Genomic DNA, 27,021 nt, shown 5'->3' on the forward strand with positions numbered 1-27,021 from the left:
TCAACCAGAAGATGCTGGTAATGAAACGTCCACTATCAGCTTTATCATTCTCTAGCTGTTATGTCCAGTTGCTTGGATCTTAGAAAGCAGTCATAGGGCCTGCTTTAAGTGCTTCACCACACATTCTCATATATATTTACAAAAGCCTTGTATTGTCTCTTAGAAAGGCCTGGGATGATATACAGATGAGGCATTAAGTAACTGAGAGGTTAAGAACTTGTCCAAAGTCATGAAGCCAAATCCTGGTGTCAAGATTCAAATTCTAGTATTTTGTATTCCGGAGTTTGCCTTCTGTGATTACTGTTAAATGCTCAGTAATTATTGAGGGAGGGCGGAGACTGGAAAAATGACCCTAAATACAAAATAGGTTAGAGTTGCCAGCCAGGGAACTGAACCACATCCCCACCCCTCAGAGGTTCCCCTGCATCTGCCTCCCTTTCTTTGAGTTGTTGGAGCAGGATGAGTATGGCACTTTAAGAAGGGTTGTGGTCAGGGACATCTGACTGTTTTACAGAGGACCTCTGGGACTTTAGATTTTGGTTGATGTATGAGGTTTTCTTGTTTTACGCAGATACCCTTGTGATTAAAAGTAATAATGGCCAAGCTTTTTTCTATGAGTTGTAGCTTTCCCTGCATGACGGGGAAAAGATAGGCTAGAAACCAAACCGTCCATGAATCACTTAGCATCCAGAGAGGACATATAAAAGAGGATGGAGGCCCTACTTTTAGGAAATGACCCCTTTATGGCCCCCTAAGTGGATATACAGTGAGTCGCGTCTGTTTACTTTTTCTCCTTTCCTTTCAAAATTCTGTTGAAAACAATAGAAGAAACATAAAAATATGAAAAAGATCCATAACAGGGCTGAAAAATGAGAAAGTTGCTCCAGAGACCCCAGAAGCATTGAGGACGTTGTGGAATAAATAAAGCAGATGGGATCAGATTGATGTTGAAACTCCACAGCAAAGGAACTAGGAACTTACAACCCAATAGAGACAGAAGTGGGAATAACTAGAAAAATGGATTTTCTTAACAGCATCCTGGATGATTCCCAAGAACTGAAACCATAGGGGGTGGCAACAAAAGTGGCTAATGAGAGCGCCTGGCCAGGAATTAATAACCTGAAACAACTGCTCCAGTTCTGCTCTCAGTCTGGCTCTGAGGGGATAGTGGTCCAGTTTGCTTCTGCAACAAGGCCATTTAGCTTAGTTTTAAATAATCTGGGAGATTTGCCAAGGCAGAATATAGTGGGCGACTGTATAGCAGGAGGGAGAAGTTGTAGCGGGTGCCAGTTATTTTTTGTGTCTCCATCTCCATGGATATGAGGTTTCTGAACCTAGAAGTAAAGGCAGTTCATTCTCCAGTTCATTTTCATGTATGCTAAAGAAACCCTCTGCAGCAACTAATAGTGAGCATTCTAGCCCCACATTTGTAAATATGAGCCAGCAACCAAGAAGGATCATCAGACATTTGAGAAGAAATCAACAGAATGAGAGGCCACCAAACCAGTCCCATGGAACCACTGGGGAAAAGTTAACACAGGAAAATTCTAATTCATAGTCTGAGATCCAAGAGCAGAGCAACTGATAAAGAAAAAAACAAAGCATCTCATGGGAAAGGTAGAGCAAAGGAAGAGTTCTTACAAGTTAAGTGTGGGATTATAATGTTAAAAAGCTGTGGTGTGGGCCGGGTATGGTGGCTCACACCTATAATCCTAGCACTTTGGGAGGCCAAGGCGGGTGGATCACTTGAGGCCAGGAGTTCGAGACCAGCCTGGCCAACATAACAAAACTGTCAGGTATGGTGGCCCATGCCTGTGATCCCAGCTATTCAGGAGGCTGAGGCAGGAGAATTGCTTGAACCCAGGAGGTGGAGGTTTCAGTGAGCTGAGATGGCACCACTTCACTCCAGTGTGGGTGACAGAGCGAGACCCTGTCTCAAAAAAAAAAAAGTGCTGGTGTGGGGTCAGTAGGTGGGCTGAAGGAAGAAATGGAAACAACTAAGGACTTAAGAAAATTAGTCTTCTGGAAAATTAAGCAGAGGATTTATTCCAAAATTCAAGTAGAACGTTATTAAGATGAGAATTTTGAAGCAGAATTAAGAAATGTGAAGGTTGGAACTAAGAGATGGAATATCCAGCTAAGGAGCAGATGGAGAAAAAAAAAGGCAGCCTAAACAATTCTTTGATTCAAGGATGCCATCAACAGTCCGATGCTTATTTCCAAACAACTTTTCAGCGAGGGAGCCAGAGATGTAATTATTTTTAAGAGCTGGTTTCTCTAAATGTGTACATATTTTTTTCCCACCCCATGAAATGCCACTTCCTTAGCACCTCTATCACCCCTAGCCTTCTCATTCTGCGTCACCTACCATTTGTGTTCTGCATGGTGTCATTTTAATACAAAGCTGCTTACACTTTTCCTTTTTTTTGAAACAGGGTCTCACTCTATGACCCAGGCTGGAGTGCAGTGGCGTGATCTCAACTCACTGCAACCTCTACCCCCTGGGCTCAAGCGATTCTCTCGCTTCAGCCTTCCTAGTAGCTGGGATTACAGGCGTGCACCACTACGCCCAGATAATTTTTGTATTTTTAGTAGAGATGGGGTTTCCCCATGTTGGTCAGGCTGGTCTCGAACTCCTGACCTCAAGTGATCCACCCGCCTTGGCCTCCCAAAGTGCTGGGATTATAGGCATGAGCCACTGCACCTGGCCTGCTTATACTTTTTATTTGAAAATAATTTCAAACTTACATGACTATTAAAAGAATAAGAATAATGGGTAGAACCTCTGTATATTTTTTTACCCAGATTTACCTGGTTTTCCTATATTACTAGCATTTTACCCCTTTATTTTTTCTTTTTATATATGCATGGAAAATATATTTAAAATCATTTTAGGGTATATTGCCTGCATTGTAATTGCACATTTTTTTCATAAAAGTAATCTTGACTTTAGCATCTTTAGGTTGTGATAATATAATTTGGATGCCTGTATTAGGTTTTGCATTTTTTTATTTGGGATTAATTTAACAAGCTTTAAAAAATGTAATCATGCATCATTGGAAGTTTAACTGTTTTTCTTATAAGTTAGCTGGCAGCTGACCAGAGTTGTGAGCTACTTGAATGATAGTTCTCTATGACACACGAATGAATCCCTCCAGCCTCTCCTCAACATCAAATTCTGAGAGATTTGCTATTTCTCTGCCTTTAATTATGCTGACTATCATAGCATATGCAATCTTCTATTACATGACTGTTTATTTCAGTGCTGCGTCATAGTGAAACCTTAATGTATAAACATTAAGCCGTAATTAAGGATCCAGACTTCAAATTCAACCACAGTTTGTGTGTGTGCCAACAATGACAACCACCGATAAATGCTTAACTTCCTCCTTTTCCTAAGAGCTGGAAGATTCTTTTGCTATCAGTTTTAAGATGGTTTTAAGTTTAGAAGGTCTAACATGTAGAAAAAGTATCTTAGGACACTTTTATTGCAGTATGAAGAGAAGAAAGAACACCAGACATACTCTGGTAGAATTTTTGATTTCCAAAAAGAATCCCATAAGACTTAAGAAAGAATAAGGCTGGGACTGAGATTTATATTTCTGATCTGCACCACTGCATGCCAGTAAATTATAGGTGCTATGTCATTATGTCCTCAGGGAAGGCTCTTTGAACATAGAAACCTAAACCCAGTTTTATTTTTTACTTCATTCATTGCACAGATGTTCTGGGACCTTGTCTGTTGGGTATCCTGGGAAGCACATGCCAGAGTGGAGCTAGGAGTTTAAGATGTTTACTAGGGGAAATTACTGTGAAAAATAAATAGAGAAAACAGAAGCAGGCATGAGAAGTCTTCAGATGGGAATTGGAGGTCTAGCACCTGTGAAAGGAGAGGGGAAGGAAAGGTCTGAGACTGTATTACAGCTATGACAAAGGCTTGGCCAGCCCTTTGCAAAGCTCTGGTAGAGATTGCCCACCAGAAGTCTACTGGGTAGAAATGCAGAGCCCTGCTACCACTGCTGTGCTCAGTCATTGGCTGGGGACTGCCTGCAAAGTGCATGGCTTTGCTTGAAAATCCTGTAGACGTCTGAGGCTGGGGGCTCTCAGCTAACTGCTCTCCTGCCCCAAGGCCTCTTTTAGAAAGACAGCTGAGTAGGGGCATGTGGCTGCAACAGTCACTCATACTTGACATTGCTGGAATGTTAACTCTGCCATTTAGTCTGCATGTGAACCTCAGCAAGTTAGCTAATTTCTTTTGCCTTGCAAATTTTTGGTAATTGTTTTGAAGGAAATAATATCTACATCATGGGTTTTGTTTTGTTTTGTTTTGTTTGAGACAGGGTCTTGCTGTGTCACCCAGGCTGGAGTGCAGTGGAACTCTCATAGCTCACTGCAGCCTTGACCTCTTGGGCTTGAGCAATCCCCTCTACTCAGTCCTCCAAGGAGCCAGGACTACATGCTCACACCACCACGCCTGGCTATTGTCTTTATTTTATTTTTTTTAAGAGTTGGGATCTCACTGTGTTGCCTAGGCTAGTCTCTAACTACTGGGCTCAAGCAATCCTCCTGCCTCAGCCTCCCAAATTGCTGGGATTATAGGTGTAAGCCACCAAACCCAGCTATATCACAGGGTTCTGGTGAAGAATGATTGAGTATATTCACTGCACAATATGATCAGTCAGATATTCACCATGATGTTCTTTTTTTGTGAGGATGCAATTATGGTCAAATTGGAAAAGACTTTTATACTTTATGTATTTTACTTTGTTGTGAGAGAAATGGTAGATACACAAATGCCTGAACAGAGTGATTTCAAATAATGAGAAGTGTTAAAACAAGGTGAATAGAGTGAAGGCAAAACATTTCTTGACACACAAGAGCTAAAGCATACCACCCAGAATTATTTTCTGCAAAAATGAATGAATGAGTCAATGCATCCAATCAAAGGAAGAGACATTGATGAACCAAGTAACCGTGCTTATGACAAAATTTATTTAATCGCTGATACCATGTGGAATTAAATGTAGTTTTAATATGAAGAATGATCAAATGGATGGAGAATTTTGAGATTCAGTAGACACTCTCATTTTTGCTAGTAAGAATTATTTTAGAAAATAGCATTTGATTTGCATTTATCTGAAAACAGAATAAGCTGAGACAGAGTAAAACAGGAGTTGGCAAACTTTTTCTGTAGAAGATCAATTAGTAAATATTTTAGGCTTTACAGACCAGAATGTCTGTTGCCACTACTCAACTCTGCTGTCCTAGCACATCCTCAATATTTGGTAACTCTTGGTCGTATTAAAATTATTGTAGGAGGTATCTTCTGAAAGGGAAAATTTAGGGGAAATCCTTTGTACAAGTCTGTTTTACTCTGTAAAACTTTCACAAAAACATACAAATAAAAATAAAAAGCAGCCATCAACAATATGTAAACAAATGGGCATGGTTGTTTTCAACAAACCTTTAAGGGCATTGAAATCTGAATTTCATACAAGTTTCATGTGTCACGAGGTATTGTTCTGATTGTTTTTCATTCATTTAAAAATTTAAACACTGTTCTTAGAGGTCTTAGGCTTTAAAGAAAACCAGTGGCTGGTTGGGTTTTTTCGCTTCTGAACTATGAAGAATGTTGGGAGTCACCAGTTTTCATGACTGAGGTAAATGAAGGAAAGCACTGAAAATTTATTTTTGAGGAGTTAACATTCCTAGTTTTTGCTTATCACAGGTGGCTCTAAAACTTTAGGATGTGTACCAATTGAAGTTAGTGACTCACCTTGCCCAAAATCTAGCCAACCTTCCTTTCTTATCTATTTTTCTTGTACTTGATAAACAGTGTTGTAGCAATAACACATATTATTATACAGGCTAACTGTAACACAGTATCAATTTACATTAGTACAGTTTGTAAAATGGCAAATCAGAAATGTCAAGGAGTGGAAATTTTTATTGTTTTGAGACTGGGTCTTGCTCTGTCACCCAGGCTGGAGTGCAGTAGCCAGATCATAGCTCACTGTAAACTCAAACTCCTGGGCTCAAACGATCCTCCTCCTTGGCCTTCCAAAGCACTGGGATTACAGACATACTAGGGCCTCAAAGAGTGGAAGTTTTAAATGTGTAAATATATGCCTTGATCTTTCTGTGTGAATACCTAAAGTGCTTCCTCTCCCTGAGTCCTACAACACTCCATCTTTCTGGTATTTCATTTTGTAGACAGACAAAAGAATTCCATAAAATCCCCTATTATTGGAAGCAACGTTAAGTATACAGCAATTAGCTTTTACAGACAGTAGTGCAATGAATAATTTTGTTGTGTAAGTATATAATTATATTAGATGTAATATGTGATATATTTTGTACAAATGCAAGTATGTCTTTTAAGGTAAATTTTCAGAAGAGGAATAAATGGATGAAATAGTGTATATATGTTTATACTTTTACCCTCCATAGTTTTGTTTTGATTTTTTTTGTTTTGTTTGTTTTTAAGTGACCGGGTCTTGCTATATATATCACCAACGCTGATCTTGAACTTCTGGGCTCAAGCAATCCTCCCACCTTTGCCTCCTGAGTAGCTGGGACTACAGGAGATAAGCTACCATGCCCAGCTGATTGTACTGATTTATAGCAAAATATGAGTGGCTGTGTCCCTCAGAATATAAAATGTATGATCACATTTTTCCCCCACTGTGAAAAGTTATTTGTGACCTCTTGTTTTAGTTTGTATTTCCCTCATGACTAAGGTTGTCGTACATCCCTTTATTTGATTGTGATCCATTGGTGTTTATTTTTCCTGAACTATCTGTTCAAGGCTTTTGCCGATTTTTCTTTTTTCTTTGTTTGGCAAAAGATTTTTAAATACTTTAAGTTCTGAGATACATGTGCAGGACGTGCAGTTTTGTTACATAGGTATACATGTGCCATGGTGGTTTGCTGCACCCATCAACCCGTCATCTACATTAGGTATTTCTCCTAATGCTCTCCCTCCCCTAGCCCTCCACCCCCCGACAGGCCCCTGTGTGTGATGTTCCCCTCCCTGTATCCATGTGTTCTCATTGTTCAACTCCCACTTATGAGTGAGAACGTGAGGTATTTGGTTTTCTGTTCATGTGTTAGTTTGTTGGGAATGGTGGTTTCCAGCTTCATCCATGTCCCTGCAAAGGACGTGACCTCATCCTTTTTTATGGCTGCATAGTATTCCATGGTGTACATGTGCCACATTTTCTTTATCCAGTCTATCATTGATGGGCATTTGGGTTGGTTCCAAGTCTTTGCTGTTGTGAATAGTGCTGCAGTAAACATACGTGTGCGTGTGTCTTTATAGTAGAATGATTTATAGTTCTTTGGGTATATACCCAGTAATGGGATTGCTAGGTCAAATGGTATTTCTGGTTCTAGGTCCTTGAGGAATCGCCACGCTGTCTTCTACAGTGGTTGAAGTAATTTACACTCCCTTCAACAGTGTAAAAGCATTCCTATTTCTCCACATCCTCTCCAGCATCTGTTGTTTCCTGACTTTTTGTTTTTGTTTTTGTTTTTTTATTTGAGACGGAGTCTTGCTCTGTCCCCCAGGCTGGAGTGCAGTGGCGTGATCTCAGCTCACTGCAAGCTCCGCCTTCCGGGTTCACACCATTCCCCTGCCTCAGCCTCCCGCGTAGCTGGGACTGCAGGTGCCCACCACCATGCCCAGCTAATTTTTTATATTTTTAGTAGAGATGGTGTTTCACTGTGTTAGCCAGGATGGTCTTCATCTCCTGACCCCATGATCCACCCGCCTCGGCCTCCCAAAGTGTTGGGATTACAGGCGTGAGCCATGGTACCCGGCCCCTGACTTTTTAATGATCACCATTCTAACTGGTGTGAGATGGTATCTCATTGTGGTTTTGATTTGCATTTCTCTAATGACCACTGATGATGAGCTTTTTTTCATGTGTTTGTTGGCCGTATCTATTGGGGATGTTTTGTTGTTTCTTAGTTTTTTTTTTTAAAGAATTCTTTGTATGTTTGGAAAATTAGTCCTTTGGCTTTAATAGGAATTATAAATATTTATTGTTTATCTTTTAACGTTGCTTATGGATTTAAAAACAATCAAAAAGAAATTTTTAAAATGTGCTAAATTTTCAAATTTCCTATTTGCTCTTTTCCTTAGTTTTGGGAAATCCTTAGTTATTATGGGTTGTAAATCTGCTTTTCTTCTGTTTTTCCCTTTTGTCTCTTTCTGAGGCTCATCTCTGCCTTCATCTTCATACAGCCTTGAACTCTGTCTTCTCTTCTTCCTTTTAAGGATACTTGCATTGGATTTAGGGCCTACCCTAACTCAGGATGCTCTCCTCTCTAGAACCTTAACTTAATTACAACCACAAACACTCTTTTTCTAAACAAGGTCACATTCACAGTTTCACATTCACAGGTTCTGGGTGATGCCTTTCAGCCCACTTCAGCCATTCAACCTGCTACAATAACCCTATTTGATTATCTGATTTTTCCCTACAACAGTTGATGCCCCAAATAATAGCTTCAACACAATTGATCTGAATATTTAGTACTCTTGAAATACAGTTTTAAATTTCTCTCAAAAGAATAATTATTTTGTGCCTTCTGATATACAAGGTGTGAGTGTTGTCAACAGTTTTGCATGATTCACTCCATTCTGGGACTTGCAATAGCAAGCAACTGAGAACTTCTAATACTACTTAATTTTTATTTCTTCTGCTCCATAAACTTTTGATTTTTTAAAAAAGTATGTATAGTAAGTCTCACTCCTGTTTTTGTATTCCAGCATAAGCGATATACCAAACTAAAACTTGGTACTGTGTTAAATGGTAGCAATGGACATGAAAGACTTCCTTAACGGTGTTGAAATTCAAGAGGCGAGAGCTCCAAGTAGCGTTCCTAAGCATTGTCTATAGATCATGTGGCAGTAACGTCATAGTATAGAACAGAAATGGGTGTATATAAGCTTTATGACTTCGGTCAAGTTTTATATTTTTCATTTACTTACCTCCTAGAAAGTTTGAAATTTCAAAGATGTCAGCAGAAATACTGATTATGAATGGGTTTTAGGTTTATAATGTTACATGGTATTACGCATTTGCTAGGTTCCACAGTCCCCCATTTCCAAATTGAGTATAAAAGCTGTCTGCAGAGTAGATTTATTCATACTGATTCTGTTTTCTCGCACAAAATCCTTAAACACATCAAATAATGTGTAGACTGAATACATTAATTTGAGGTTGTAAACTATATTTTTAAGGTTACAGTTATAACTTTTTAAGTGTGATGAAATGTCTTCCTTTTTACTTTGCTCAATAAAATCTATTATTTCTCGTACTAAAGCTTTTATGACTGAGGAAATGACAGTCCTTTGGCCAAAGCATTCCTGAATTTCAGTGAGTGTAATTCAGCCACTACCCTGGCCATTCTTTATAAGCTACTCATGTTTGGGTTTCATTCTTTATTCAGAAACAGAACACTAATGTCACTGAGCTTGGTCGTTTGTGTAGTTTTCATTTCCCTGTTGTTTGGTTTATTTTAAATTCTTAGTCACTGCAAAGTTTGACAGCTTCGCTCATTAAAACATAGTAATTAAATATAGAAAATTAAAACTAGCTGGAAAGGATCTCAGTAATCACTCTAATTTTTTTTTTTTTGTCTTAAAAATGAAGTTGAAGTCTACCTAGAAAAGTGAAGTGACTGTCACACAAACTGAATCATTTATTCCCTGTGGGGTTGCATTTAAAACCCTAGACTCTGAATACAGCACCATTGTTATTTGCACTACTTTTAGTGCCTGTGAAGTTTCTTTTTTTTTATATATACTTTTATTTTTCCGTGATTACAAACACAACTGAATATCAAATGCACAAAGTAAGAATTATATGGGGAAAAAAAATCAGATACGTTCATATATATATCACCTTTTCAAGGCTATTTCCATCCAGAATAACCTTGGTTTGCCAGGGCCAATAGAAAGAAGTCACAAAATCGCCTTTAATCAAATTTGTGTGTTTGCTTTCTTCTATAATTCCAATACCTCCACCACCAACGACTTGAGATAGCTGCCAAGGTGTTAAATAATCAGTGCCAGTGTCTTCATTCATTCTACAACGAAAGCTGTCACTTCACACTTGGAAGGTTGCACAGTGGCCAGGCAGAGGCGCTCCTCACTTCCCAGACGATGGGCGGCCGGGCCGAGGCGCTCCTCACTTCCCAGACGGGGCGGCCGGGCCGAGGCGCTGCTCACTTCCCAGACGGGGCGGCCGGGCAGAGGCGCTCCTCACTTCCCAGACGGGGCGGCCGGGCCGAGGCGCTCCTCACTTCCCAGACGGGGCGGCCGGGCAGAGGCGCTCCTCACTTCCCAGACCGGGCGGCCGGGCAGAGGCGCTCCTCACTTCCCAGACGGGGTGGCGGCCGGGCAGAGGCGCTCCTCACTTCCCAGACCGGGTGGCGGCCGGGCAGAGGCGCTCCTCACTTCCCAGACAGGGCGGCCGGGCAGAGGCGCTCCTCACTTCCCAGACAGGGCGGTGGCTGGGCAGAGGCGCTCCTCACTTCCTAGACGGGGCAGAGGCGCGCCTCACATCCCAGACGATGGGCGGCCAGGCAGAGACGCTCCTCACTTCCTAGACGGGGTGGCGGCTGGGCAGAGGTTGTAATCTTAGCACTTTGGGAGCCCAAGGCAGGCGGCTGGAAGGTGGAGGTTGTAGCGAGCCGAGATCACGCCACAGCACTCCAGCCTGGGCAACATTGAGCATTGAGTGAGCGAGACTCCGTCTGTAATCCCAGCACTTCAGGAGGCCGAGGTGCGCAGATCACTCGAGGTCAGGAGTTGGAGACCAGCCTGGCCAACACGGCGAAACCCCGTCTCCACCAAAAATACGAAAACCAGTCTGGCATGGTGGTGTGCGCCTGCAATCCCAGGTATTCGGCAGGCCGAGGCAGGAGAATCACGGAAGCCCGAGGCAGGGAGGTTGCAGTGAGCCGAGATTATGCCACTGCACTCCAGCCTGGGCAACAGAGGGGGACCGTCTCAAAGAAAGAAAGGAAGGAGGGAGGGAAGGAAGGAAGGAAGGCAGTGCCTGTGAAGTTTCTAATGTCAGTCACTATATAAATATTTATTGAATATAAATAAATGTGACTCTTTAATCTCAAAGCATAAATTATTTACTTGTTTTTATTTCTAAGATAAACTCAACCTCAAGCTGTACTTAGCAATTAAGATCCTTATATTTATTACCAGGAGGAAAAATACTTAAAAAATAAAAGTCTTATTTTAGAGATTTCAAAAGATATTGCAGGATTATAAAGAATAAAAGATAACTTGGCCAGGTGTGGTGGCTCACACTTGTAAACCCAGCATTTTGGGAGGCCGAGGCGGGCAGATCACCTGAGGTCAGGGGTTTGAGACCAGCCTGGCCAACATGGTGAAACCCTGTCTCTACTAAAAATACAAAAACTAGCTGGGTATGGTGGTGGGCACTTATATCCACAGCTACTTGGGAGGCTGAGGCACAAGAATCGCTTGAACCCGGGAGGCAGAGGTTGCAGTGAGCTGAGATTGTGCCACTGCACTGCAACCTGGGCGGCAAGATCAAGACTACATCAAAAAAAAAAAAAATACCCAAAACAGAAAAGCCCAAAAAGAATAAATTAATAGAAACCTCATCACTAAAATAGCAATCATATTGGTATGTTTTCTTCCCAATTATTATTTTTTTTGACTCTGCATAGTCAAAAATATCTTTCCAATCAAGGATATCAGTTTTGATGTTTGCTTTTTAAAAGCTTGTAAGCATTTTTCTCTTCATCAGGTTTCCTTTGAAAGAATCATTTTTATTGGAGGCATACAGTTTTGTTGTTTGGATGTATTATAATTTGTTTGACTCTTCTTCTTATAACTGACCTCTTTGGGAGTTTCTAATTTTTGTCTGTTATATGTCATGCTGACATAAAGTCACTGGAAATACCTTTTGTCAGTTTGGTGAGTGCCGGCTCAGGATGGATACTGTTTGGGATAGCCAGGGTCATAGGCTCTTGGTATGCTCTGCCGGGCTGCTTGGGAAATCTTGCTCCAGAAGTGAGCTTTGAGTCCATGTGTGAGTCTCAATTCCCTTTTGCCTGTACTAACTGCCTTTTAAAAACAACAACAAATTCTTTGCTGTTTTGATGGGAGGAAATTGTATTTTAATCGGATTGTTTTTGATCACCATGTTGTCTTGGTTCCAATGATTGAAGACTCATCCTTGCTTTAGTAACTAATAAACAGCTTTGTTGGGTGGTGGGGGGACAGAATACAATCCAGTAATATACTTGGATCGTAAGATACATCTGGACTTCAGAAAACATTTTTTAAAAAATTTGTTTATTTCAGTAGATTTTGAGGGAACAGGTGGTGTCTGGTTACATGAATAAAGTCTTTAGTGGTGATTTCTGAGATTTTGGTGCACTCATCACCCGAGCAGTGTACACTGTACCCAGTATGTAGTCTTATCCCTCATCCACATCCCACCGTTTCCTCAAAGTCCATTTTATCTTTCTTATGCCTTTGCATTCTCGTAGCTTAACTCCCACTTGTGAGTAAGAACCATGTTTGGTTTTCCGTTCTTGAGTTGACATGTCAGAAAACATTGAAATGAGGGAGGATGTGTGTCTTAGAACCAAGGAAACAGAATTTGAAACTTAATGGATACTCATTGAGTGTGTCATGCTTTTTCTAATTCCTTCTTCTGTTCATGAGGTAGATTTTATTCTTCCCATTTTATCAGTAATGGAACTCTGTTACTGAGAGGAGGTGTGACTCACCTAAAATCAACATAACTTGAAAGTGATAGAGCTGGGGTCGAAACCCAGGTATGCTTCACTTTAGGAGTTCCTAAAAGAAAAGGCTCTGGTATGTTAATCTGCAGGGATTTTAAAATTTCACTTAGATCAAAAGAAAATCAAATGTCAAATGGCTATTTTGTTTTAATACAAGGAATCCAAGTTTTTTTTAGACAAAGTAATAATACCTGAAATCTTCTGACCCAGAGGTACGCTCCATTTACATTTGCATATACAAAGAAGTGCGTGTTGCATTGTCTCAAGAAACACTAGCTCACACTGTACCCATTGTGAAGGGTGCCCCTGAAAGTTATGCAACGCTGTGTGTGATGGAGAATTTTCTGCCCCAGATGCCTGTAGTGTGCCTCGTGACCAACATTAGTGTATGTTGAAGAACTTGGCGTTTGGAGTAGGAACTGCTGGGTTCAAAAACTGGGTCTGCCATTGGCTAGTGTAATCTTGGGCCCTTTACTTAACTCTTTTGTGCCTTGGTTTTCTCATTTTCCTTACCTTGGTATTCCCACTCCCCAATTTCACCTCATTCGTGGATGCTCATTATTGATATTCAGGCTCCAAAAGCTACATAAAGTTACAAAGCCTAGAGAGAGTGCCAGATAATACGAAGTCTCTTCTCAGGCGAGTCCGACCTTTGGGATAGGCGCAACTATGATTTCTTTGAGTCAGTTTTTGTTTTCAATTTATTTTTGATAAACATTGTCCTAAAGCATGAGATATGATACTATGATTCAGCTACCTGTGTTTGTCTGTGAGTGCATGTGGAAAGCACATTTTTACACAAATGGACAGTAGATTTGTATATTGTTAAATTACAAATAATATTCAGCCTTATTGAAATGATATCTAGAGGATACCTTATTTCTTGTCAGTATTTTACAAGATCATAGGTTATGCATTTTTCTGGTAAGTTTCCAGTTTGAAAATGTGTATTCAACTTGCATAATTTGATTAATTATATAAATGTGCATGGTATGGTATCTTTATGCTTATGTTGAACTTAGAGCTATTACATATTGACTTCTGTCTTACAGTTTTGATTATGTGTGATAGAAATAATTTAGATGTGACAAGATGCATGAGTAAACTACTTTAAATAGTTGGTTTCTCAGAGAAAGGGGAAGACACTCACTTTTTTTCAGCCATCTCAAACATTCTGGCTAATAAATGAAATCTTAGAATTCCTCATAGGTTTAAACATAATAAGCTAAATTACTTTAATATAGGTAGAGTATATTAGGCAACTTATTTTTTTTTTTTGATATTTTTTAGGATTCTGAGTAACAATAAGATATCCGAGCTGAAGAATGGCTCATTTTCTGGGTTAAGTCTCCTTGAAAGATTGTGAGTATTCTTTAATTATCATCTCATTATTATTTTGTTTAATGCATTTTCGTTGTAAATCTTCATTGTAAATCTGTGACTAAACTCCCAACTATTCCAAATAAAAATTGAGTTTTTCTAACATTTTTTAATGAAAAATTTTAAGAATTTTATTCTAAAAAGCAAGTAACTATCTAAATTCTGTAAAGGGCCAGATAGTAAGTAAATTGGGTTTTCACACCTGGCCACAAGTGACTCACCTCTGCCGTTGAAGTGTGAATGCAGCCTTAGATAATAAGGCAATGAGTATTGCCTAAGACAATACTTAGGAATGATAAATGACTTGATGTGGATGTCTTCCAGTAAATCTTTACTTATACCAGAGGTCATGGACCATACTTTGTTGACTTTCAGTATGCTAGCTTAAAGCATCGATGCTGTGTTGAAATTCTGTATACTGAAATATGTATGCCATGTTAGGCCATTCTTGCATTGCTATAGAGAAATACCTGATACTGGGTAATCTATAAAGAAAAGAAGTTTAATTGATTTGCGATTCTGCAGCTGTATGGGAAGCATGGAGCTGGCATCTGCTCGGCTTCTAAGGAGGCCTCAGGAAGCTTACAATCATGGTGGAAGGCCAAGCTTGCATGTCACATGGCAAAAAACAGTAGCGTGGATGTGACGTCAAGGGGAAAAATGCTTGTATAAACTTTGATATTTTATTCAGATGTCTTTGACTGTGATATATTTGTAAATATATATTTTTCTTAGTGATTAGGTCTAGTTTTGCTTATGATATATTACAGGTAGCACTCATTTTTGCTTTGGTGAGTTTCAGATAATGGACATTTAATTTACTTGTATTCTGAATGCTATTCTGGGATCACATTTCAAATTCCCCTGTTAACTCATGCATTTAGGATAAAATTTCCCAATACATAAGGGAGCTACACTGTGAGACGTCTCTGTTTCTGTGGAATAACACACTGTCCTCATTTTTCTCAATTCTCTTTGCTCAGCTTCACTTTCTCCACTTCTCTGCCTGGCTTTTTCTTGACTCTTTCACCTAGAGGCTTCTCCTGCGATTGAACTCACGCAGGACTTCATTGCTTAGGTTCCTGATGTGTATGTAAATATATATGATCTAGTGTTCTTCATTTCTTTATGCATGTCTCTGTTCTTTTCTTTTAGATCAGATGTCTTTAAGTTAGGTTATATGTGTGTATGTATGTGTGTGTGTATATATATATATATATACACACACAGAAACACAGGAATATTTTTAAATGTTCTTGGCACAGTCGTAGCACTTTATTTCAATATTCCTATCATGTTCCATGTCGTCCATGTGCTTTAGAGTATGCTGATCACACCCTTGGCTCTAGGCCTGCCTCAGCTAAGGATGGTCCTTCACACACATTCCATGGTCACTACTGGTTCAGGAATGGACATTTGGGACTATCAGGAAAGCAGACAGGAAGCCTGGGAGGACCTGTCAAAGCAAAACTGCCTTGGATCATTGTGTGAGACAGTACATTCCTATTATGTTTTCTGTTCCCTGCAAAGAAAAGTTACTGGGTTGACAGATACCATTTGCATATAACACAGTGTCAGGCATTTAGTATGTGCTTAGTTGATAATGAAAGGCATTAGTGTGGTCTTCCCTTTCGAAAAGGAGGATGGCAGGCACTCCTAGTTTATAAATAGTGTCTGTTGTGTTTAGAAACACATTTTATTTTTGGCACCTAAGATTGATGTGGCTGTTCACGCACACCATAAAAAGTATAGACAGCATAGCTAATGTTCTGTGCTGTGGTGTGAATTACTAGCCTTTTTGCTTCTATTTCTTAATTTCCCTTGTCTTTGACCTTATTTTCAGCCATTTAAAGCTAACAAATCTCTGTACATGTTAGAAACAAATTAAGTAGCCATTTTGGGTGATACTAAGGTGCTGTGATTGGTTTTAGCCAGGGGTCTGTTTATTCATGAATCCCAAAATAACTTTCTCACTCCTTTGTTGGGACCACAGAGATAAATATACAGATAAGGGACTTTGAAAGACCATTTTATTAGTGGGAGCTTCAGTGCGAAAACCCAGTGTTGACCCTGGGACCTGGGCCTCTTGTGTTAGAGAACATCTTTATCTACACTGGCCCTAAGCTCAGCATATCCAAAGTACACACACATCAAGGTCCAGACCAGAGTCCCGGCCTCAGTCCGACAGTGTGCGGTGGGGGCGTGCATGCCCAGTTGGGATCTGCCTCCCGTACTGCCTTTGTGGGGGAGCAGCCCACTTTGAAAGAAAGAAAAAGTGATGAAAAGGCTGGGCCCTTTTTTCCCCTGTTTATACTTATTTTATTTTATTTTAAAGAGGTTTGTTACGTGTCATGAGGGTTTGTTGTACCTATTATTTCATCACTCAGGTATTAAACCCAGTACCCAAAAGTTGTCTATACTGCTTCTCTGCCTCCTCCCATCCTCCCCACTCAAGTAGGCCCCAGCATCTGTTGTTTCCTTCTTTGTGTTGATAAGTTCTTATCATTTAGCTCCCCCTTATAAGTGGGAACATAAGGTATTTGGTTTTCTGTTCCTGTGTTAGTTTGCTAAGGATAATAAAGGCTGGGCTCTTAGCTGCTCTGCTCTGGCCCTGGGAGGGAGACACTCGGTGCTCCCTGCTCCTCCAGAGGAGCAGACTTTATTCCTTCAGCACTGACTCTTCCTGTGCGTCTCTCTTTATGTCTTCCATATGAAAGCCTGAGAGCGTTCTTGGCTCCAGTACTGGGGTGGAAGCCACCCCATCCACCCACTCCTGCTTTCAGCAACCCTCAGCCAGTGACTGATAGCAGATGATGGATAACTACCCTGCCTGCCTCACCTGTCAGGTGGGGCTGCCCTGAAGTGCCTTCTCCACTGGCTTCAGAGTCCCCAGGGACTGAGTCTCAGGTACCTCAGTGGTAACGTCTTCAGCAGCTCACCTTGTCGGACATCATTCTCTTGTCTCACTTCCCACTTTTCTACTGGTGCATTCTGGGGTCACCCCCTGAGTAAAGTCATTATTTTCACCCTTGTCTGGGAGAATTCCACCTAAGAGACACCACCGGCCAAATAACATGTTTGCCATTCAGATTTGCCTAGTTAGAGAGTCCTGAAAATGAGAACAGAATAACCGGACAACTTGAAAATACAGCAGCTAGGATATGGTGTAAAAGACGGTTGGCAGAACAAGGAATTACACCAAGGTGAGAACTTCAAAGCTGTGGCCTTGAAATTACTGGAGGCAAGTCACGCAGAATAAAGGTTAGGGTTTTGTAGGGTAAGGTGGCTAGAGTGGGCTGAGATAGTAAGAGCTGGCTCCGTTGAACTAATGAACGTGACCCATCGTTTGTTTCTGATCTTGTCCCATGTAGGAAGATAGCAGTGTGTGTGTGTGCTTTATTTTCATAGGAATATTTAGTTTGAGTTTTTTTTTTTTTTAATTTAGAAGCTTGGATTTGGGGTTTTATTTTTTATGACAAAGTAACTAAATCCTGATGGTGTCTTGGAAGCTAGTTTTCTAGTTTTGGTTCACCTTTTTGAAGGTAGTTTGCTTTATTTTAGAAGTCTATGCAGTAGATAACTGATGCCTATGTATGTTTCATATTAATTAAAATCATATAAAGATAGTTAGCTTAATATGAAGGTTTGGCACAAATATTGCCTCAACAGGTAATGAGTCTTTTCCATGTAGCTGATTGAGATTTATTCAACAAATATTTAAGGTGCACACACTGTGCTAGGCTTGGGATTTATGGAACATATGCAGTAATGGGGAGAAACGTAGGATATACACAGTAAGCAAATCTCAAGTACTGTGGATAAAGACAATGTGTAAGAGGATACCAAGTTTGGGAGTGCCAGCACTGTGAATGTCTGCCAGTTTGTGGTGGAATGGGATGAAATTTAGAAAGCCTTTGAAGACAGAGCCTTGCTCATGCTGGATGAGATGGTTTGGGATGGGGTGGAAGTAGGGAGCCGTGTCAGGTCTCAGGTAATTTAAAGCTCATACTCTCTGTTTAGAGACCAGTGCCCTAGACTAGACCATGGTTATCAAACTTCATGTGCATCAGAATCCCCTGGGGTTTTGTGAAGGCACAGATCACGGTATCCTATACCACACTGAATGTGGGATAGGTTGACTTTTGAGATGGCTGTTAGGCTTCCAGATGGAGACATTGAGAACTCAAAGAAGTGGTATGTTTGGGCTAGAGTTACAAATTTGAGTCTGGGGACTTAAAGCTGTAGGTGGCGATGAGATTGTCTAGGAGAAAGCATAGTGTGGGAAGAAGTGAGTGTGGGTCAAGCACCAGTTGGTCTGATAAATACAGTGAGGATTCATTCATTCAACGAAGTGATCGGGAGTTACTGTGTGTTGGACATTTTTCAAGTGAAGAAGACAAGTAGTGTATACTCTCTGCCTCATGTAACTTACAGTCTAGTGATTGAGAAAATAGACAATAAATGAAATGATTCAGACAAGTAAAGAAGATGATAGATTGTGGTAAGTGCCATGGAGCAAAACCAATTAGGAGGGGGGCTCTCTGTGGGTTGAGGGTGTCCTCGGTTTTCAGTAGAGTGTGCGGGGACACCTCCTCCAGGAGGAAAGCACAGAACAGAGGGAGATGAGGAGGGAAGTGAGCAGACATCTGCAGGAAGAGTACATAGGCCCTTCTGTCACATCAACCAAGGGGTCTTTTTTTTTCCCAGGTAATTGATGTTTTGGATCCTTGATCTTATAGGCCTCATGCTGTTAGGCTGCTAAACTTGCATAATAATAGTCCCTGTTGGCCTACTTGCTAAAAAACATTATTATTAGAAGATAGAATTATCTAAAATTTATACTTCCTATAAATTTTCCCCTTGGTTTTTTGGTAGATAACTTTTTTAGATTGTTTTTAGCACTGAGACTTTTATATCCATCATCCATCCATTTACTAGTCTATAGCGTTCCTTCCTAATTTCTTCCATCTCTCTTTTTTTTTTTTTTTTTGAGACAATCTCTTGCTCTGTTGCCCAAGCTGGAGTGTGGTGGCATGATCTTGGCTTCCTGCAACTTCCACCTCCCAGATTCAAGCGATTCTCCTGTCTCAGCCTCCCAAGCAGCTGGGATTACAGGTGTGTGCCACCATGCCCAGCTAATTTTTGTATTTTGGGTAGAGATGGGGTTTCACCATGTTGGCCAGGTTGGTCTCAAACTCCTGACCTCAAGTGATCTGTCTGCCTCAGCCTCCCAAAGTGCTGGGATTACAGACATGAACCACCGCGCTGAGTCCCATATCTGTTTTCATTTTATGGAATTGACATTCTTGTATTGTGCTATATATTTCGTTACCAGTATTTAGTGACATGCCTCCCCTGTATTCTCTTCACTGCTGACACTACAGTTGCCTACTGGTCAGTGTGTTTGACTTTCCAATGTTAATCCTACCCCTAGGCCGCTAAGGTAATTCAGCATCTCTTCAGCTATTGACAGAGTTTGTCCTAGTCAATAAGAGATGAGGAGCAGAGCAGCCTGCTGTGGGGTTTGGAGAAAGGTTTCCTAGCTTTTAAGGAGAGATACGAGAAGAAAGTCTGTTCCTTTTTATGACTTTGTGGTTGGAGGTGATTTCTGAACCTGGGATACCATATTGTAAGTGAGGCTCAGCCTGAAGGCACAGTTACATTCTGAGGATGGTGGATCTGAGAGATGCATGGAACCAACCACAAAGGCCCGACTTCTTGATTTCCTGTAATGCCAGATAATTACTTTTGTGATTGGTGAAGCCATTTTCAGTTGAGGGTTCTGATACTTGTAGTTAAAGGCATCTTACCTGGTATACTTCATGTTCTTTCCTATAGGAGGTAGTTCTTTTACCAAGAACTTGAAATATTCGTTTAGTTCTATTTAAGCAATTCTTGTGCTTTTTTTCATTTATGCTTTAATGATCCAATGTGTTCAGATTTAGCCATACGTCCTGAAGTCAGACTCCTGTTTACTAGGGAAGCTGTGGGTTGGTGGGGGAAAAAGGGGATGTTAAATGAGAGAATCTGACTATAAATATCTTTTGGCAATGCCTGATTAATATGGCTGTTATTAAATGTTATATAATATGTCAAGAGTTTTTTATTAAAGAAAAAGTACATCTTTAAATCATATTACAGAACTCAGTTATTCATGAGAGGTATTTTGTAGAAACAAATGCAGTTCATCATTGACTCCAAATTGATGTACTGCTTTAGCTAACTAACTCAGTTCCTGTTGTAGATGCTGTTTAAAATCTGAAAAGGGAAACGTGTGTTTTAAAAAAATGGAACTGACATTATATATTTCTATTTACAGAGCTTTTTAGCTTATGTAAAACAAGTCAAAAACATAAAGGTTGAATTTTTTCATAAAATAATCTTGTTGAAATGAGGGTCAGTTGGGGAGTTGCAGGGAGGGAGACAGGAACTAATAAGTCAGTCCTGATGATTAACTGTACCTCTTGGGACTTAAAATGCTGGGGATCAAACATTTGATTATGAAAATTTTTAAACATACGGAAGAATTGAAAGGGCAATGCCATAATCTTTCATATTACCAATTTACTTACCCAGATTCAACAATTCAGTAATTATTAACAATATGCCATCATTTTTTCTTCTGTATTGGAATATGCTTACATATGTTTGGTGAATTATTCGAAGGTCAACTACAGACGTCATGACTGTCTACTTTTATGGAGAAATGGAAATGATTAGTAATGAGATACCACATTCTCCGCATTATCTGGCTTTATGAATAGCCTTGTGATTTTGTAGCCAACCATAACTTACTAAAAACATTTTTATAGAAAGGTTAATGTAATTCTGTCTCCTAGCCTTGGTGTGTTCTTTCGTCCATGAACATATCCATCCACACACTCTGTATTGCGTGTCTCCCCCTCACTGAGTGGAGCAGAGCCTGCTCTTGTGGAACCTGTGGTCTTTCAGTGAGGACAGTTGAAGTAACTGAGGTGCACTTGGTACAGCGTGATAAGAGATGCCACAGGACAGGGCGCAGAGTGCTGTTCACAGGTTTTTTTTTTTTTTTTTTTTTGGAGACGGAGTCTTGATCTGTCGCCAAGCTGGAGTGCAGTGGTGTGATCTCGGCTCACTGCAGCCTCTGCCTCCGGGGTTTAAGCCTCAGCCTCCAGAGCAGCTGGGACTACAGGCATGCGCTACCATGCCTGGCTAATTTTTGTATTTTTAGTAGAGACGGGGTTTCACCATGTTAGCCAGGCTGGTCTCGAACTCCTGATGTCAGGTGATCCACCTGCCTTGGCTTCCCAAAGTGCTGGGATTATAGGCATGAGCCAATGCGCCCAGCATTCACAGGTATTTTTCTGGAGGAAGGAATGGAGTTTCACCCAAGGCCTCAAGGATACGTGGGTGAAGAGGGATGGAGGTGAAGTTGTGAGTTGGAGATTGAGATGCATTCGGGACAGGGAATCCCAAGTGCAGAGGTCTAGAGGTGAGAGGAAATACCCTTTCTAGAAACGTCTTGCAGTATAAATGACTGGTATAAATGAAGAGAGACAGGGTGAGTGTTAAGGGAAGGTGTTGAGCAGATGGGAAGTGAGAGTTGGCGAAGGAAAGGTGGGCAAGGCTGGGACCATGGGTAGCCTCGGAAGTTACCTTAACACACCAGAACTTCCTTCTGAGGGACTGTGGATCTTTTTGAGGTTTAAATCAGAGCAGAGACTTGATCAGGTCTGTGTTTAAAAAGATCACTTCAAATGGAGAATCAGACACAGGTGAGAACTTGTGTGGTTTACAACCTGGGCTAGGGTGATGATGATGACCAGGACAGAGAGGCAGTGACTTTGAGGCCTAGTTGGAAGGCTGCAGGTTACCACATAAAATAACTTAGTTTTTCAAACATATGGAGAAGTTGAAAGAAAGTTATCTCCAGCAACTCAACTTGATCATGGCCAACTTTTCAGTGTGTTTGGTTTACCTGTTTTCCTATTATTTTAGCTATAAATTTACTTGGTTCCTTTAGTAAATCTCCACTGTGTCAGTCAGAAAGATACACTTAAATCCTGGCCACTTATTAAGATCAAGAACTTGGCCAAATTTCTTAATCTTTCTGCACATGAGTTTCCTCATCTGAAACAATGACACTGCCTCCTAGAGTGATTATAAGGTCTTAATGGTCTGATAAGTGATAGACACCAACTCACTATATTTAGTGGTTTGTGCTTCCAGACAGCCTAGAGTTAGAGGTGGATTTCAGGCTGGGCTGGATCCAGGGGCTCACCATTTTTCTCTTTTCCCATCTGTTGGCTTCTTCAGATTGTAGCAACATGGCGGTTAGCAGCTCCAGGCTCAGATCTTGACCTCTTATCAAACCAGTGGGAATGTTTATGCTCATTTTCTCCACAAGTCCTAGGTTTAGTTAGACCAAAGTCGTATAATTGCTAAGGCCAGAGTATTTGAAAATCTGCACAAGGTTGATCAGGTGTCATGCCTGAAGGGATGGTGTTGAAAATTTGGGGGCACTACCTGTACCATATGGAGAAGTAGAGGTGTTTCCACCTTAAAGCAATGGAGAGGGCTGCTCCCCTCACCAAAAAAATTAAACATTAAATAATTGATAGCAATAATTATAGTGTTATTACTATTACATTTTGAAATCCTTGATAGTTGCAAACCTTTCCCACCTTCGCTTACTGTAGAAGTTTTGAATTTTTGGATGGCTTCTGGTTTACACCTTCCTGCTATTTGTCCATAGAATGGAGTGGGCAGAGTTTCCTTAGGTCTTTGCTTGGCCTGGGTGCCAGCTAGTTCACATTACCAGGCTGATATCTTAATCTGCATTTCCCCAGATGCAGGTCCCCAGGTGAGCTTTCAGTGTAGTGATTTGGTTGGGAGGTTTGCCCAACAGCCCTCATATTTGGTGCTGGACCATGAGAAGCAAGGGCAGCCGTTAGGGCAGTGTCTTCGCAAGCAGCTCCTGCGGCAGGCAGCTGATACTGGGGACTGCTGGGAGCCAGCAAGGAGCACACTCAGACCCCCCAGGCCTCTGGGATATCCTGTTTTCCTCCCGGGTGAGGACTCTTCCTATGGCCATTCATGCCCTTTACCTCTGACCTTCATGGGTTGACTCTCAGGAGGTGCCCAGGAGAAAGCTGCATGGGGAAGAATTGCAGGTAGAGGGACCACAGGTGTGAGCGCTGCCATGCTGTCAGTGTCTGCTGCAGCAGGTGCCTGGAGATAAGGGATGCTGGGGCCATGGTATTCACAGCAGGGAACTTATCCTCTGCATAATATTCCTCTTTCTGTTGAAATTGCTACACCAGGGACCATCTTTTTACTCCAAGTTAAGAGGAGAACTTAAAAGCTGGTTGGAAGTCCAGAAAAAAGGATGGGATTTGTGAGTTTACCTGACTACTAAGACCTTTGCTGACCATTTAAATGTATTTTGTGAAGCTTCCTGACTTTTTCAGATCTTTTCAGATACTTTATTTAGAAAATGTCTTAGAGGCCAGGGTGCAAAAACCCAAAAAGTTAGGGTAGTTACCAGCATTGACAAAGCTGTTTTCTTCTTGTGGAATATGAAGTTTTCAGAATTCTGATTAATGAAATACCTATCCAGTGATGGTAATCAGAGCATAGATTTTATACTGATGTTTAATAATCATTTTGTTTTTTAAAATATTGTGAAGTATTGGGGGTGGTGGTTGCAGGGAGTTTGGTTTTATTTAGAAAAACCTGGCTCTGATTGTGGGGAGGTGGTAGAATTGCAATCCCAACCTTAGCTACTTAGGAGTACCTGTGTGTTAAAATGAGGATGAGATGCAAGAAAGACCATAGAATTTGCTGGAGGCCACAGTGATCCCAGGATTCACAGGTTGCATTTCCAGAGCAGTGTTCTTGAGAATTTCTAGTTCAATCTCTATCACCAGGTGTTAAACAGCACACATAGCGTGGAAGCCACAGTGCCACTGACACATCAAAAATGCTGGGCTTAACGGTAAATGAATGACAGCCGCTGCTGCTGAGCAAAGGGCCAACCTCCTCAGGATGCTTCTGTGAAATTTCTGGGGAATCCAGCTAGTGACCAACTTTGATGTTGTAACTTTTGCTATATTGCTAGAATGAGCCTGAGAGAAAACTCACGTTATGAGGCATGCCATGTACAGCAGTTCACTTTCATTAGCTGGTGGGACAGTAACGTTGAATGTGCCTGTGATTGGATGGAAGAAAACACATGAATCTGTGCTCATTGCAGCCAGACTTCCTTGGAGTCTTTTTCTGTAGCATAGGTAGAGAAGGGATGCCTGCTGCTTTCTGATTTGGAGAGGATGGAGAAGGCAAACTGAGGATTTTCCTCTAAATAATTTAGACTGCCCGGGCACACGTGAGCATGGCCATGACAGAGCAATTGTTATTAAAGAGCCTGGCACAGTGTTGTGCCGACAGGTGGCGCCAGTGGTCCAGGGTCTACTTCCAGGAAGGTCTTGTACGTTTCAAGTAAGTAAGGGACTGAGGAACCCTGGAGGTACTGGTTACTTTGGCTTGTACTGAGCATTTCTCTACATGTCTGTTTTGTTTCACCAATGGCATGTGCATCCTTAAATGAAGAGTAGTGTTGGAAGCTTACACGTGGCTGTATAAAGAATGGGCAAGGTTGCCACTGTTATGTAAGGATGTCAGGAGAAGAAAAACTGAAAAGAGTTTCAGTTCTCCATATGGCTTCAGCTTCTCTGGGAGATGAGCAGAGGCCACTCTGGCTTCAGTAGACAAGGTTGTAGGTGAGTCTTGACAAACAGACCCAGCTGAGGGTGTCCCATAAAGTGGAAGTGTGGGCCAGCCACTGGCAAGAGTGTGGTCTAGGGAAAGGGACTGTATTTAGACTGTCAGCTCTCCACAGAGGTCTAGCCAAACACTTGTATAGAAAACTGGTGAGTCCCCAGCTGAGCCCAGCGACCAGGAGGGGAGCTGTAGCCGTAGCTTGTCTGCAAAACCACATGAGTAGAGGGATGTGGCTGAGACACTCACTGCTGCCTCCCACCTCCAAGTAGTAGTGCTCTTGCATGGACGTGCCAGCATACTTGAGAAGAATAGGATAAATGGTGATTGCTATCAAATACCACGTGGTATGAAGCTTGTGCATCTTTGCTTTGAGCTATATATTGTGTTTTATCACACATTTATTTTATATCCTCACCTCATAGAAAACCTAACCATAGGCCAAGTGCAGTGACTCACGCCTGTAATCCCAGCACTTTGAAAGACTGAGGCAGGCAGATTGCTTGAGGTCAGTAGTTCGAGACCAGCCTGGCCAACATGGCAAAACCCTGTTTCTACTAAAAATACAAAAAATTAGCCGGGTATGGTGACAGGCGCCTGTAACCCCCTCTACTCAGGAGGCTGAGGCACGAGAATTGCTTGAGCCTAGGAGGTGGAGGTTGCAGTGAGTCAGGATCACGCCACTGCACTCCAGCCTGGGTGACAGAGCAAGACTCCGTCTCAAATGACAACAACAACAACAACAAAAAAAAAAACCCAAAAAACCTAAATATAGAAGGCCAGGGAAGGGAAAATATATGAATTTTAGAGTGTATATTTTTGAAGATGGTTTTTAAAAATTCAACTGAATGGTGTTTGTCACAATTGTAATTAGATTTACTTTGATATTCAAAGTATGGCATACTAAGGAAGAAATTATAGAAATAAGGTATATGATTGTAGTTCAGTGATAATTGTGAAGTTGAATAATATTAGGTCACATATTTCTTTTATGACGTATATTTTTATTATTTTATTGGCCAAACCAAAAGGCTTTGGAGCCAGATCTGTCAAATTTGCATTCTGACTCTCCCTTTTACTACTGGGTTGATCTTGGCTTAGCCCTTTTGGCTTCAGTTTCCTCCTCTTATTATTATACTTTTGTTTTTTTTTTTGTATAGCAGGTAAGTGTATTGTGCCTGAATACTTGTTGCAGTGTTGATATGTGAATAACTTTTATTTTTAACAGGGACCTCCGAAACAATCTTATTAGTAGTATAGATCCAGGTGCCTTCTGGGGACTGTCATCTCTAAAAAGATTGTAAGTATTTGAATTGCTTGCTTATGAGTTTGAATTGTTGCTTGTATAAATAGCTGTCAACTTACTTTAACATGATGAAAAATGGACATTTAATAAGTTTTTGAGCTTTACCTGGCCAGGTCCCTGATACAGAAACAGAAAGAGGCTGGGCGCAGTGGCTCACGCCTGTATTCCCAGCACTTTGGGAGGCTGAGGCGGGCTGATCACCTGAGGTCAGGAATTCGAGACCAGCCTGGCCAACATGGTGAAACCCCGTCTCTACTAAAAATACGAAAATTAGCTGGCATGGTGGTGTGTGCCTGTAGTCCCAGCTACCTGGGAGGCTGAGGCAGGAGAATCACTGGAACCTGGGAGTGGGAGACTACAGTGAGCTGAGATTGTGCCACTGCACGACAGAGCGAGACTCTGTCTCAATAAAACAAAAAGAAAGAAAAACAATATTTTACATAAGTAGGTGAGAAGGTGGTTAATTTGCACAGTGGTTTGATTTGTTTGGTGGTGGATGGCTGTGTTACTCTTATGCTACTGAAATCATTACTATGTCGGCTTTGCCAGCAGACATAATCTGTAGACGATTTTCAAATTATGAATCCATTCAAACTGTGTCTGTTGTAAATGCCATAGAAACAGAGGTACCTTTTAAGTAATGATTTAAAGTCTTGCCATTTTCATGTGTATCTATATATTACGATTTTAAAACCTAAGGACCAGTTTTTATTGCCTCTGAAGCTAAACAACTCCTCTATCTCCTATACAAAGCTCCTTTCACAGTTGCT

General features: G+C 41.0%; 1 protein-coding gene across 2 annotated transcripts in view; it reads left to right on the forward strand.

Annotated features, from left to right (window-relative positions):
- Positions 1-27,021, forward strand: part of ADGRA3 (adhesion G protein-coupled receptor A3) — a 131,510-nt gene that overhangs the window by 28,677 nt on the left and 75,812 nt on the right. For both annotated transcript variants that reach the window (XM_003258532.3, XM_030801127.1), the window contains exons 2-3: positions 14,101-14,172; positions 26,174-26,245. In XM_003258532.3, the coding sequence (XP_003258580.2) occupies positions 14,101-14,172; positions 26,174-26,245 (144 nt within the window). The remainder of the gene's footprint in view (positions 1-14,100; positions 14,173-26,173; positions 26,246-27,021) is intronic.

This window comes from Nomascus leucogenys, chromosome 20, assembly GCF_006542625.1.
Source record: "Nomascus leucogenys isolate Asia chromosome 20, Asia_NLE_v1, whole genome shotgun sequence".
NCBI classification, from domain to species: Eukaryota; Metazoa; Chordata; class Mammalia; order Primates; family Hylobatidae; genus Nomascus; species Nomascus leucogenys.